Source organism: Erinaceus europaeus, chromosome 11 (genome assembly GCF_950295315.1).
Source record: "Erinaceus europaeus chromosome 11, mEriEur2.1, whole genome shotgun sequence".
Taxonomy (NCBI): Eukaryota; Metazoa; Chordata; class Mammalia; order Eulipotyphla; family Erinaceidae; genus Erinaceus; species Erinaceus europaeus.
This window is the reverse complement of record NC_080172.1, coordinates 26506113-26521735: the sequence shown is the minus strand read 5'-3', so window position 1 is coordinate 26521735 and position 15623 is coordinate 26506113. Positions and strand designations below refer to the sequence as shown.

At 35.4% G+C, this 15623-nt stretch overlaps 1 protein-coding gene across 21 annotated transcripts in view; it reads right to left on the bottom strand.

Moving 5' to 3' along the window:
* PPIP5K2 (diphosphoinositol pentakisphosphate kinase 2) overlaps positions 1-15623 on the bottom strand; it is a 79729-nt gene that overhangs the window by 13661 nt on the left and 50445 nt on the right. For 3 of the 21 annotated variants that reach the window (XM_060201228.1, XM_060201213.1, XM_060201212.1), the window contains exons 20-29: positions 14515-14642; positions 13868-13982; positions 7816-7923; positions 7604-7720; positions 7031-7195; positions 5430-5550; positions 4585-4754; positions 3260-3332; positions 920-1039; positions 22-84 (exon numbers count right to left, since the gene is read on the bottom strand). In XM_060201228.1, coding sequence (XP_060057211.1) covers positions 22-84; positions 920-1039; positions 3260-3332; positions 4585-4754; positions 5430-5550; positions 7031-7195; positions 7604-7720; positions 7816-7923; positions 13868-13982; positions 14515-14642 — 1180 coding nt within the window. Of the gene's footprint in view, positions 1-21; positions 85-919; positions 1040-3259; positions 3333-4584; positions 4759-5429; positions 5551-7030; positions 7196-7603; positions 7721-7815; positions 7924-13867; positions 13983-14514; positions 14643-15623 lie in introns of all 21 variants that reach the window. The other 18 variants (XM_060201233.1, XM_060201217.1, XM_060201216.1 and 15 more) reach the window with 12 other exon arrangements.

Sequence of the window (15623 nt, the reverse complement as noted above, 5' to 3'; positions counted from 1 at the left end):
TAAAATAAAAGCAAAACGTACCATTGGTTGGGTGTCGAGCAAATGAGATAGAAAACCTTTTACCAGCAGAACCGCATGTGGCGTCTGAGAAAGAGAAAAACAGGTACCTGAAATTCGTAACAGCTACCAAAAGAAGTAAACTTAAAAAAAGGGGGGGGGACAAATTAAAAAAAAAGGTTAGAATTAGGTGACATGCAGAAAGGACAATGACAGACAGTAATAAGCCAAAAACTGGTTAAAAGAAGTAAAATGGCTTGATGATAGAGGCGAAGTGTTTGCTGAAACATGTAAAAGAAAGGCAGGATGAGATGGCAATTCCAGTAAATCCATGCTTTACTGACTAAAGTAAATCTGTGCATATACGAGAAAATATTTTAAAGACAGCTAATAAAAAGCACTCCTATTAACAAAAGGGACAAGCTACCATGAGCCCTGAAAGACATTCTGAATATTAGAACATATGTATATTAGCAGCAGTGAGAGGATCCACTTCAAATAGTCTCATCTTATATTTCACTTTATAAAAATGTTGTCAACATGATATTTTCTTCATCTTATTGAAACCAATATTAGTTAAGTAAAATCAGTGTATAACATTAAAAAAAATTTTTAAAGGCCAAAAGAAAGATCTAGTCTTCCGATTATGGTTTATGAACTATATAAAGTAGCAACGACATGATACAGTTTTAATTTCACATCTCAAAAACTACTCTGAACAACTGTAATCCTAACTAAGATTTACTGCTTGAAGACACGTGGATCCATCTGTGGACAACAATGCATCTGATAGTCACTTAGGCACAGGATGATAAGATTCCACGTCAATCAGTCAGTGATTAGACTTGCTTTTGGAAAACACTGTATGCTCATGGGTGTATGCATGCGTGTAGGTTGAATCTGTGTGCATGTGTGCACATACCATCTATGCAGCCAGAAGAAGTCAGCTTTTTACGATGAATACGAGCATAATCCTGTAGGTTAGGTGCACTTGAAGAACCCCCGAGCATGGAGGTGCTAAACAGGCCCGCACAGTGAGACCCTGATGGGAGTTAGAGAAAATACATACAACAACGGGTGTTCCTCCATTCACATTGGGAATTCATGCAGCATGCAATAGCATGGTTCGTAGCAAAAATATTTGGCAGTGCCTGGAACAGGCTCACAATATGCTTTGTAGTACCAACTTTAACAAAGCCATCACCACCATTTATCTTATATACAAACTGGGTACTTACTACTGACTGGACAAAGTAATGTTTTAAGAAAACTAATATGACCACACAACAATTAATATATACATACTAAAAGTACTCACGAGAATTACTTAGGATAAAGAATTTCGGCAACTTACATGAACAGACCCAAGCCCAAAAATACCCACCAAACCAACCCTACTAGTATAAATTAAGTTACGTTTAATCAATATTCTGAAATGTATGTAGGCAAATGAAAATTTTTTGATACCTGAGAATGAAGAATTATCAATATTCGTTATGAAATAAAGCAAATCAAAGCCTACTCATTCAATAGGACCAGGTAAAATAATTACTTTTAACTCACTGAGGCATAAAGCACTCTAGATGTGAAGATTTTAAAGTATATAGGCATCCATATCCATAGACAGCTCATGTATTTGTTACGGAGATCAAACATGATATACAAATATTTGAAAGTTGTTTTTTTTTTTTTTTGCTTCCAGGGCTATTGCTGGGGCTCAGTGACTGCATTATGAATCCACTGCTCCCAGAGGACATTTTTTTCCTATTTTTTTGCCCTTGTTGTTGTCGCTATTGTTATTGTTGCCACTGATGTTGTTGTTGTTGGATAGGACCGAGAGAAATCGAGAGAGAATGGGAGACAGAGGGGAAGAGAAAGACAGATACCTGCAGACCTGCTTCACCGCTTGTGAAGCAATCCCCCTGCAGGTGGGGAGCCGGGGGCTCGAACTGGCATCCTTGAGCCAGTCCTTGCATTTTGCACCATGTGCACTTAACCCGCTGTGCTACTACCCGATCCCCCCAAATATCTGAAACTTTTATCGCAACCTACTAATAATAGCAAAACTTACGGAGACAATAACACTATGCCATTACTTCATACAGTTTGACAATAGTGAGCTTAAAACTAAATTAGAAAGGGCTTCTCCAGGGGTATAACTCAGTGGTGGAGCATTTGACTGCAGAAAGGGCTTCTCCAATACTGTTGTATACTAGCATAGCACTGCCATTATGCATTAGTTTCTTAAAGAGATGTTCAACAGGAAATGAACACACCCAAATGAAAAAAAAAATAATGAGAGAAATAGAAGTTTTATTTTTTTATACAATAACATAATAGCATATCTATCTTTATTTTCTGAGAAAAAAGAAGCTTTTTTGTTTGTTTGCTTTTGGCCACCAGGATTTTCACAGGAGCTTTGTGCCAGAGTGACTCCCCCCCAGCTTTTTTTTTTTTCCTCCTTCTTCTTCTTAACAGCAAGAGAGGGAGAGAGACAGATAAAGAAATAATAATAATAATAATAAAAAAACCCACAGCAGAGCTCCACCAATAATCAAAGTTACCTTACACATGCAGTTTCCATGGGATAGTCGGGGACTCAAACCGGATCCTACCAGAGGTGTGTGTGCTCTACTGGTTGAGCTATCTCCTGGCCCCTCTTAACTAAGACATGTTAAGATTTTAATTTATAGAAATCAAGAATAAAAGCTAAGACTAACAAATCAATTCAGAAGACCATACTATGTTTCTTCAAATGGGTTATAAAATGAACTTTAAAGCTAACTGTTACTCATTTTATTGAAACCATATCGGCTATTTCAGTCTGTACAACTTAAGGTTTCTAAATTAGCGTATGTTAAGTAAGAAATCCAGCATAGGGGCCAGGCAGTGGTGTGCCCTGTAGAGCATACATGTAACCATCCGCAAGGACCTGGGTTCAAGCTCCCCTCTCCACCTGAATGTTGTCAAGTAGCATTGCAGGTCTCTCTCCCTATCTTCTCACACTTTTTGTCTCCAGTAACACACACACACACACACACACACACACACACACACACGGCGGGAACAAAACTGACTGCTAAGAGCAGTAGGTTTATGTGCAGGCACTAAGCCCCAGCAGTAACTCTGGTGGCGATTAAAAATGAAGACAAAATAAAGCATAGCATTTGGTCATGCTTTTACCACAGAACAGTTTCACATGTGTGTATAATAGCAGCTTCAAGATGGTTTGGAACACATTTCCTTTAGAACACATACATACCTACAGTGGGGTTCTGCTTCTGTTCCACAAGAGATCTTGGGGTTCGCAGATAATTAGCATTTTCAGGTACAACCTGAATATGGAAAGCAAAATAAATGAGATATAACAGTAAAATCAATTCAAAAGCTCACACTTCATTTGCAGCCTGTCCCAGACAGACAAAGGTTAATAAGCTGTATGATAAATATTAGTAGAAATACATAAAACATACAAGGTCATGCAAGATCCCCATTTGAAGGGAGTCCATTTCATATGAGATCCTTGCCATGAAGTGGTGCGAAGCAGGCATTCAGAATGAAACGTCAAGTATGAAACAAGACAGATGAAAAGAAATTAATAGATTGATATAATTTCACTCTCTCTTAAAAGAAGCCAAATGCCCACTCTTAACACAGCTCCTGTATTTGAAAGGGGAAAAAACAATCACAAACAAAAGCAAAGACAGACAGACTACTGAGATCACCGTACAATTACTGATCCATGCATGGGCTTTATCAGAGTAACCTTTAAATATTCACAGCCTTAATGGATACCATAATCCCTTTTCCTATAATCAAATGCATTGTATTTCCAAAAGGAAACTGCTGAAATTCTTGGAAAAGTCATGTGTAACAGTAGACCTTCCATTATAAAAGATAAACAAAAAATTATTTTATGTTTCCAAATGCCATCACAGAAAGTCCTTCTGAAATCATTTTATTCTGGTGGATGGATATTTGCTTCTCCTTATGTTAGAGAGAGCATTAAATAGAAGTTAAAAAAAAATCACTTGTATTTACCCCTTAAATTATATACTTCCAGGTACTGGAAAATTGAGGGGGAAACAATCAGTATTACATGTATTCTTCTAATTAGTAACAAAAGGACATAAAATTTTTGATATGCATTTTTACATGTTCACATTCTTAGTAATTTCCAATGGAAATTTTGCAATTTCAGATAGAAGTTACCAATTTTTTTTTACCATCAAATTATAGTTTTGTTTCTAAATGTTTTAAAGAACAAGTAAGTCAAAGATTACTTTAAAATGAAATTAGTAACAAGAGTAAGTGCCAGGAGTACAAGTAATATTTGCAATTTTCACATCCTGGATACTGAAAACCCTCCCATGTAAAAAATGAGAAACAAATTCAATGTAACTGGTTTCTTTTTTTTAAAATACTGTCGGATAATACAAGCATTTTACAATGAACTCAAAATTAAAAACAAAAACAAAACCAGAAGGATTTACTCTGATGTAAAGTATTAAGGGATTAGATGTCCTCAAAGACAGTTGATTGTTGCTCTGAATGCTCTAAATGTTTAATGAAGTAAAGTTTAAAAACCTGTTGCCATGAGCCAAAAATACTGGATGTGAAAGCCAATGATTTGGGGGAGACAGGGGAAGAAGTGATTTGTTCCCCTGATCTGCGTCTTCGACGCCCAGTACCCACACCACTGGTATAATGCAGCCAGGTACCAGTACCCTCTGGGCTAGACACACTCAGGGGGCTCTCTTCCTGGAAGTGAGAAAGGGGGCAAAAAAACAAAAAAGAAAAAAAAGCAGAGCATGCAAAGTTAGATACAACAAAGCCAAATGATCAGAGAGAAAAAAAAATACAGTTTCTTTGCATTTGCTTATTACGTTTTTTCAAAAAAATGCTTAAACAGTAATTTGGGAGTCAGATATTGTAATAACTGAGAAACTGATGGGAATGACTTATTAATCTAGTTATATGTGATAATAATTTTGAGATATACTGTATGATCACAAAATATTTATATTACTTGTTCATCTCTACCCTCAAAACTGGACACATTTTTATTTCTAGTGATTTTTAAACTATGAAAATATTCTGCTTAATTGTAAATATTAAAAAAGGTTTTATGCTATATTGGGTATACATTTCAATGCAAGGAACTTAAGAACAGTTCAAAGAATTAAAGGGTTTTACTATACATAATATAGAAGGAAAACCTGTCAGAAATGAAAAAAAAAAAAAAAAAAACATCAGAATCGTAAGATTGATTCAAATTATACTTTTTTTTTTTTTTTTTTTTACACTTTCAAGCTTCTTATTCCATCCAGGGATTATATAATGAGTTCCATAGGTAAAACATGCAGCAAACATTCTAATATTACATGTTTGCATGTTCAGATTTGAGACAGTGAGGACAGAGTAAAATCTACTTGCACAAAATGAAGAGAATAGTCTTTTTCTCTGTATGTCTTTGGGAAGTACAAACTTCTGATATCCATGGAGATGGTGGTCGCTGGAAAAAGTCTTCAAGGTTTTACTTGAATAATTTACCTTATGGAAGTAAAAGTTTAGCATGGCATAGAAATAATCTCTTTAAAGCAACTATTTATGAGACAAAAAGGTTTATAAGTGTGTTCTGAATTTTAAGAGTTAACAAAGGGCAGTGATTTTGTTGAAGATTTTACAAATATGAATTGCAAAGTAAAGATACAAAAATTTATACTCTATCAGTATTGCAGCTTTTTTTGCAGAACAAGATAGGGTCTAATGATAAAATCCTGAACAATATGATTGCTTTGTTAATAACATCAAAATCACTCACCCTGTACAAATGAGTTTTGATTAGAGTATGTATGTTACTTCCTAAGTTTCTAAAGTCAAGGATACCCATCCAAATTTCTTACTTTTATGTCAAGCTATATTGAATAATCCCAAATCCTACAAATGTCAATCTTCCTCTCATAACTAACTTATAATATCACATTCATAGGAACATTAATTACTATACAGCTTTCATTATAAAATTACAACAGTTCATTTTGTTGATGTTTTTCTTATAATTGTCAGATTGGGCACGTATACATTTGAGATTTAAAAATCATAAAGTACTTATGTTTGTAAAATTTGAGACTATGAAATAAGCATAATTCATACTTATTGTTTATAGACGTATTCAATAAGCTAACTTACCACTTAAAGTCTTTTAGTATCAATATTTTTTAAGTTTAGAAGCTGATAGTTCTAAAAATTAAATTCTTGCTAATATTTTCACTTGAGCATTTAGAAAACATTTGTAACACTGACTTCAATCAATCCAAAATAGATACCCCCAGATAAGAATATTTAAATTATAAAAATACATACAGATGTCAGGCTTTACTTAACAATCGTTATTCCAACTGCTCAATTTTCTGTTTAAATGTTTCTTTAGTCACTTCACTACTTAAATATCACTCTACATTATGAACGTAAGAATTAGTTTATACTAGTAAGTTACGATTCTAATACTAAGGTAAAAAGTTCACTTCTAGCATCATATCTTCAGAACCTTACACTGATTTTTTTCAATCACTTCAATCATTTCGAATTTTGTAACTTAATATTCAGTGTTATCAGAATCAACTGCTGCTGGAGATTTCTGACAATTCTTCCCTACATTAACCAAAGTCCATATTTAAATAATCTAAAGTGACAGGGAAGAAAAAATGGGTCAAGGTTATCAAATTCTTAGGAAGGCCTATACACTATTATTATGTATTAAACACCAGAGTACTTAATGTACTGCTTATTAGTTTATAACTGAATGATGAAGCTCTATGTTCCAAAACTAACCTCCTACATTTCCTCCTAGTGGTTTTTGAAATTTATTTGAAAAAAAAAAAATGGGTAAAGTTGACAATTAAAAATGTGTTAGACCCCCAAGTTCCAAAATTAAAGCTGTATTTTCTTTTCTGTTTTGTTAAAATATAGTTAGTTCACTATGTAAAAAAACAAAAACAAAAACAAAACAAGTAGTCACACATATTCTTACTTCAGTTGCAGTTATCTTCCTAGATCGGGGAAGCGGGGATTTTCTGTGTATATGAATTGGCTCAGAGACCAGAGGTTTAAACAACAGCACAGCTCGATCAGTTTCATCTTTTTTAGAAGTATGCGGCTCATCATCATCAACTTTGAAAGATCTCCTGCCTTCATTCTGTGAACAAAGAATGCAACATACATAACTCACTCAGACAGAATAATAATCTTTTCTGATGAACTGATTCAACTATAAATTGGTATAGACAAGTGAATTAACGCATGCTTTACTTATATCTACTTTTATGAAAGAGGTCAGAACATTACTAAATTGCTCAGTTATGGAATATGCAGTGTCAGAGATTGAGCCTGGGGTATCATGTTGTAAGTACTGTGTTTACTACTGAAAATGAGGGGGAAATACATTAAAAAGTCAGGGTTGAATAAAAGAGCATCACTACAGATTCAGCTGAAAATTAAGGACATTGAATGTTAAGGATATTAAAAACAACTCAAAAAGAGACTGAAGAGAGGATGGAGAACTTCATCTTCTCTTTCTTTCTCCCACTCTTTTCTTTTCTTTTACCTCTCTTGAAGCTGGTCTATATCCATAGCCAGATGGTAAATTTTTGTCTTCCTCACATCCTTTGGCCCCTGGACTAAAGTGTAATTCAACATGAAAGCGCTCCTCTGAGGAGAGATCCTAAAAAAAAAAAAAAAAATTACAGAACACTTCAAAAAAAGAATTTCAATCTGTTTGTTTATCTTTTATGACACATAAATCAATAATGCAATTACCTTATTAGGGTCTTCATAAAGCATGATAACAATCTGAGTCATGTAGTTGAGTTCATTGACAACATTTAAATAATCCATAGCACGTTTCCACTGTTCATCCTTTGATTCCTGGACAAAGGTATATATATATGGCAAGCTTTTATCACATAGCATTACTTGAAAAGCCCTACTTTATGTTAGTTTAGTCTGAATAATAGCATACAAACAGTATATATTTATATGTGCAATATTTCAAATCAATTATAGTTAAGTCTCAATAAATTACTTAAGCCTATTATAAAAATCTCTAACCAGTAGTATTTATGAATTCTGATAGCTTTATAAAACAGATTATATAAGATAAAAATAACAAATCTCTTGAAATATGATACCTGTTACTGAATTCTGGGGGGAAGGGGGAGTTTTAATCCTAAATCCCAAGGAACCTACTGTGTATAATAATATACTTCATAATACTATCATATAATAATAGTGCTATTTCTTGCTACCATTAGATAGTCCATGTTTGTTATATATATACCCACAACTAAACAAATAAACCTTGTTTCACTATAATATTTTTCAAAATAAGTAGAAAAAGCACATTTGTGGATTCTATGAATCTTATCTCCTTATACTTCCATTGAGAGAATTACTGGCTTTTAAACATTTAATCACAGAGATTCATAACTAAAAGGATCTTAGAGAATGTGTACTACTTCAAGCATTAAAAGTAGAAAATTCTATCTGAAAAGGTAAAACCACTCACTGTTAAGGTCCTTAGTCAACAGTGTCTACTTAGAAACAGATAATCTTTCTTCACCTTATATAAAATGTACTTGTTATGTTTTATACAGTAAAACATAACAAATACATTAAAGTATCACAGAATTATTTATTTATTTATTTATGTTTTTTGTTGCCACCAGGGTTATCACTGGGGCTTGGTGCCAGCTCTATGAATCCACTGCTTCTGGAAGCCATTTCATTTATTTGTTTTTTTGTTTGTTTGTTTTCATTGAGGGGGTTAATGGATTACAGTGTATTCACTGACACATGGGTACAGTTTCATGAACCCTAAAGTTCTCTTCTACCTTTCCCTTCCACTCCCTTCCCTGAGTCTTTTGCTTTGATACAACATGCCCAATCCACCTTTAACTATGTTCCCCTCTCCCAGTTTCCATATTTACTTACTGTCCCCATTCTAAGTGAGATCATTCAGTGTTTGTCCTCCTTTTGGCTTACCACACTGAATGTGTTATCTTCGAGATTCAAGACGACACAAAGGAGATGACTTCTTCATTCTTAATAGCTGAGTAGGATTCCATCATATATATATATATATATATAGCACAGCTTTTTTAGCCATTCACCTAACATTAGACATCTGGGTTGCTTCCAAGTTTTGGCTACTAAAAATTTACTGCTATGAAAATAGGTATACACAGATCTCTTTTGATGAGTGTTTTGTTTCCTTTGGGTAATTCCCCAGAACTGGTGGCCCACAGAGTAAGTTTATTTCTGATGTTCTAAAATATCTCCACACTGCTTTCCACAAAGATTGAACCATTTTATACTCCCACCAGCAGGGCAGAAGTGTCCCTTTCCCCCCCACATCCTTTTCAAACTCTATTGTTACTGTCTATTCTAATGTAGAGCATTCTCACAGGAGTAAAGTGTTATCCCATCATTGCTTTCATTTGCATTTCTCTGATGATCAGTGACTTTGAGTACTTTCTCATATTTCTGTTAGCCTTCTGGATCTCTTCCTCAGTGAAATATCTGTTCATGTCCTTACTCTATTTTCTAGTTGCGTTGCTCTTTTCGTTTGTTTCTTTGTTGTTGTTGTTATTGGCAGGCTTACTGAGCTCTTTTTGAATTTGAGTTATTAGTCCTTTGTTTGAGGTATGTGGTGTAAAGGTCTTCTCCCATGCTGTAGGGTGTCTGTTTGGGCAGTGATACCCTTTGCTATGCAGAAGCTTTTCATTGGTTTATTTTTATTTTTGTTTTCTTGTTGGATTTGAATCTTTGAAGGCTTTTTTGAAGCATAAATCATGAAGTGTTCTGCCAATGTCTTCTTCTATGTATTTGATAGTTTGTGGCCTAATGTCCATGTCCTTGATCTGCTTGGAGTTGACTTTTGTGCACAGTGTTATGTGATGGTTTGATTTCATTTTTTTCTGGCAAATATTTTTTTTCTTTTAATTTTCTTTCTATTTTACTTCATAGGACAGAGAGAAATTGAGAGTGGAGGGGAGATAGAGAGGGAGAGAGCAAGATCGATGCCTGCAGACCTGTTTCACTGCTCATAAAGCTTCCTCTTGAAGCTAAAAAGCAGGAACTCTAACCCAAGTTTTGCCAATGGACAAAATTCATTTGCTAGTAGTTGGAGAGTATTTGCTTCTTACTCAACAATTAGGGCTAGAAATAGCTCACTTGGATAGTGAGTGCTTCGCTATGTGTGACCTAACGTTTAAGCCCCGCCCCCCTACTTTTACGGATCCTCAGTGCTGTGGTCTCATTCACTTTCTACTAAAAAAAATTTAATAATGGGTTGCCGGAAAAGACATGATACATTTTTTGCATCTAAAAAAATGTCATGACTTCTCCAAGAACCTAACAGTTACACTGAAAAAGAAAACGGTATGGACTGAGGGAGTTCTAAAGCTCAAGGTGCTATGGCTGCAGGGATAGGAAAATGACAGAACACTGGTGGAGGAACATGCTCTTTGAATGAAGTCCAGAATTCTGACAAGGACAACAGAAAAGGGAGTCTAGATTACACTCAGTCTCCCTCATCCACTGGGACTGGGACTGACTTCATGAACTGTACTGACAGTAAACAGACTACCAAGTCTCATATTTGGAATCCAGGAAGAGAGATACTGAAAGTGCCAGAAACACAAACCAGGCAAACACTCCTTTACCCCCAAGCATGTTAGTGGCAACAGCTGTACCCTTCTCACACTCCTCTCTGCTGACAAAATAGCCAAATACCGGACTAAGCATCTGAGAAAAATGCATATATTAAACAAAAAGAAACAAATACAACAGAATCAAGTCATAGTCTACCTGCTGCAAAATTAAATTTTTAAGATTACTCATATACACTCCTAAGAAAGAGAGATCAGAGTGCTGCTGAGCTCTGGTATATAGTGGTTCTGAAACTGAATCTCTGAAATTTCAGTCTTGCAAACCCAGTGGGCCCCCCAGCGCTGAAAAGTAATCTAATTTTCCAAATTACAAATTCACATAGCAAAAAAAGAAGAAAATTAAAGTACTAAAATGAGTAAATAAATGCTCATGGCATCTTGAGGCCTCATCTAAATATGGTATTAGAAAAAAAAAAAAGACACTACCCTAGAACAGCCTTAAAGACATTAAAAATTTCATATCCCTATCAGTTCAAAATTCCATAAGAAACTCAAAGAAGTGGTCCAGGAGGTGGTGCAGTGGCTAAGGCACTAGACTCTCAAGCATGAGGTTCTGAGTTCAGTCCTCGGCAGCACATGTACCAGAATGGTGTCTGGTTCTTTCTCTCCTATCTTTCTCATTAATAAATAAAATATTTAAAAATGATAATAATAGTAATAATAAAAGAAACTCAAAGAAACCAAAGAATACTCAGAAAGGAAAATTAAAGTGACAGAAGAAAACTCTCTCCCCCTGTCTTCCCCTCCTCTTTCGATTTCTCTCTGCCCTATCCAACAACAACAGCAATGGCAATAATAACAACAACCATAATAACAACAACCAGAGCAACAAAAGGGAAAAATGGCCACCAGGGGCAGCAGATTCATAGTGTAGGCACCGAGCCCCAGTGATAACCCTGGAGGCAAAATAAATAAATAAATTAAAATTTCAGGATACGAAGAACTCAATCATCATGCTCACGAGCATTGGAGTGAGCATGAAACTCAACAGACCAAATGGAGGGATAAGTCAGTGAAATCAAAGAGAGGAATATAAAAATGATTCCTGTGCAACAAGAGAAATATGAGGTTAAAAGAAAGAAAAAGAAAACAGTATGAGAACTTCTTGACTCCATCAGCAAAGACCTTATGATTTCACTCTATGTTACATATAAACAGATGAAATAAACACAAGTTGATTGTCAGTCATTCACACGTAAAATTCATGTTACTGAAGAAGCGTCAGAGTATCTGATGATAATTAAGTATCAGGATCTAGTAATAAAATAGAACCCATAGCTTAAAGCTATTAAACATTATAAATAACTTTCAGACCTAAGTCATAATTAAGGGTTGGGTAACACATGCTAGGTAGATTCCAAAACTGTTGCAGACCAGTGACTACAGTATATTTCTTATTTTTCCTCTTTTAAATAAATAATCTATAGCAGCTGTCTCACCATTTTATTTTATTTTATTTTTTACTTTCTGAAGAGTGGATTTGTGAGGGTGGGGGTAGATAGCATAATGGTTATGCAAAGAGAGTCTCATGCTTGAGGCTCCAAACTCCAAGGTTCAGTCTCCCACACTACCATAAGCCAGAGCTGAAAAGTGCTCTGGTAAAAAATTAAAATTAATTAATTAATTAATTAATAAAAGAGTGAATATTTGGTCTGTGCAGCTCTCAGGCCTTTGAGCTGAGACTGAGGTATGTCCAAGAAGCCTCAGTCATATCTGGAACTGATTCAGATAATATCCTGGATGTCAACTTTATGCTGTGTAAGGAGGCAATAATTATTCCAGAAGGGCTAAGTGGAGGTTTGCAAGTGATAGATATAAGGATTGTATTGCCAATGGGCACATTGCAATGAACTATTTTCCAAAAAATAGCTGCCACTATATATCCAACTACAAGTATCTCTCTTAAAGTGAGACAGTGGCACTCCAGCTATCTAGTCAGCTGGGTTTATTTCTCTTCCTCTTGAATATGAACGGACCTCTGCGATTAAAACAAGAAAATTCAGAAGTGGCATTTTATGATGTTAGAAGTTAGGCCACAAAAATACTTTGTTTCTTTATAACTCAGTTGCTATATTTAGAGGAAGCCGGTTACATACAGAGGCTGGATGCAAGGGTTCCAGTAAATAACCATGCAGTCAGACAATGTTAATACTAGGCTTAAGAGGAATGCTTTTTAGTTTTTTCTTTTATTGTTATTTATGTTTGCCACCAGGGTTACTGCTCTTGGCGGTAATTCCCCCCCCCCCCCCTTTAGATCAAGAGACACAGAAAGAATGAGAGACACTTTATCATGGCTTCCCCACTTTGAAATGATCCCATCACACCGCAACCTTATGAGATGCTAAGTGAACTCTGTAAATGATTAGTCAACCCTATAAACTGTAAGAGGTAGTTCTATCTGAAGAAGTGTAGCAGTGTAGTCTCTGCAGCAACAATAAAGCTGTCTTAAACCAATACTTTTGGTATAAATCATTGTATCACAGTAGATAAAGGGCATGATATTCAACTAAATAGCAAGTCTTGCCAACTATAATCCCTAAAAGCATTAGTTAACTCTACTACTACTAGTTTATAGCTTTTTTTTTTTCCTGTCAAGATTTTCCTGTCTTCATAATCTACCATTCCCAAAGGATATCTAGCTCTCTACCGAATCAATCTATCTAGCAGGAGAGACAGAAAGGGAGAGACACAGAGGAAAGCAGAGACCCTATGATAATGCTCTACTGCTCAAAGAACTTCCCCCCTGCATGTAGTGGCAGAGACTCAAGCCCAGGTCCCCATGCAGGGTAAAGTGTGAATTCCACTGAGTGAGCTACCTCCTGGTCTCCTTCTTGCAGTATTTTATTATTGTTTGCTTAAACTGATTTTCTTTAAAAGCAAGAGTTCATGACTTTTACTTAGAACAGAACTTGGTCCACAGTTGACCCTTTGCAAGTGATGAATTATTAAAACCACACAGTATGGATTGTTATTGTTGGCTTAAACTGATTTTCATCAAAAGGAAGAGTTCATGACTTTCACTTAGAACAGAACTTGATCCACAGTTGACCCGTTGCAAATGATGAATTATTAAAATCACACAGTATGGACTGACACATAAAAATAACACATAGAAGGTTCGAATAACTTACTCTACTTACATTGCATAAGGCACCATAGCGAAGAATAGATAATAAAGAATGTACATGGCTTTCACTGGTGAAATATAATCTGGTACGGACATGACGATCTGGAGACAAAACACCTCTGGAATATCTAAAGTCAGAAGCAAACAGTATGAAAACACAGCTACGAGAACAAACTTATTGATGGATTTAGCTTATAAAATGGAATTAAATATTAATAAAAAATAAAAAGACCATAAATAAACAAATCTACTACTTTTCTAGTCACAATTGGGAAATTATCTTCATAGAATTTCCTTTATCACGAAGCTAACTGGAACTATCTGAGATTCTGAGATTAGTTAATGTTCACTGTAAACAGGTCATCTTAGTTTTAAGATCACATTTATTTATGCTGCAGCATGTAATATACATGTCTGTTTCCATGAGAATAAAGGCACATATCCCTTTTCTCCAGAAACCTCAGTTTTTACCAATTTGGAGCCAAAAGTAACATTTGTTGAAAGTTCACCATTAGGAGCAGTGCAGGTGATACTTATTTCCATAGTGTGACTAGTGATTCTTCATTTCTTTATAGAAACATTAACAAGAAATGTTGATGCTTATGTATGCAAAAAAAAAAAAAGATGCCTATAGAATTAAATTTCAGTACTGTCACTTACACAGGATGGAGTTTATTTACAGTATCGTCATCTTGGGTCCTCTGAAGGTCCGAACGAATTTTCCTCACTAGAGGAGTACAGTAGCCTTTGGCAATCTCCAGTTTTTCAGCTTTAGTTATGCCATATTCCTGAGCAGGAAACACATGGTATTAATAGAAAGGTGTAATGGCAAAGCTTTAACACGTGCATAGCTGAATACTAAGTCTCGTGGACACTGTATAACTCTAGTTTACATTTTTAATACTGCAAATATGCTATTCCCAAAGATACTGACAATAACTGGAAGGACTTTTTGATGTATCAGAAAAAGCAAGTAATTTCTAAAAAGGGGAATATGAATGGATGGATATGGTGTTTCTGAATACTAGTTCAAGTCAACTGGAAGGTTTCAAACATGAAATACAACTCTAGGGGGCCGGGCGGTAGCACAGCGGGTTAAGCGCACGTGGTGCAAAGCTCAAGGACCGGCAGAAAGATCCCAGTTCAAGCCCCTGGCTCACCACATGCAGGGAGTCGCTTCACAGGTGGTGAAGCAGGTCTGCAGGTGTCTATCTTTCTCTCCCCCTGTCTTCCTCTCCTCTTTCCATTTTTCTCTGTCCTATCTAACAATGACGACATCCATAACAACAACTACAACAATAGAAAGAACTAAGGCAACAAAAGGGAAAGTAAATAAATAAAATAAAAAGTTAAAAAATGTATATATTATTTATTTATTTTAATGATGGATACGGAAGAGGGGAGAGAGACCAGAGCACTGTTCAGCTCTGGCATATGGTGGTGCTGGGGACTGAACCTGGGACCTTGGAGCCTCAGGCATGAAAGACTCTTTGCATAACCATTATGCTGTCTTCCCAGCCCTTCATTAATGAAATCTTAATGTTAGTCTTTTAGATGTTCTTACCTTTAGATACTCATATAAATAATCATAAACCAGAGTTACATCTTTTTGAGGATTAAGAATGGTTAAAAAGTGCAAAGCTAATTATTTCACAGTACACAAGTTCCTATTAACTATCATTAGTTTAGCTGTCAAAGTAGCTAAAAAGAATAAAACCTGTTTGTCATTCTTCTCATCTTTTCACGCATATAGCTAGTATGTGTATACT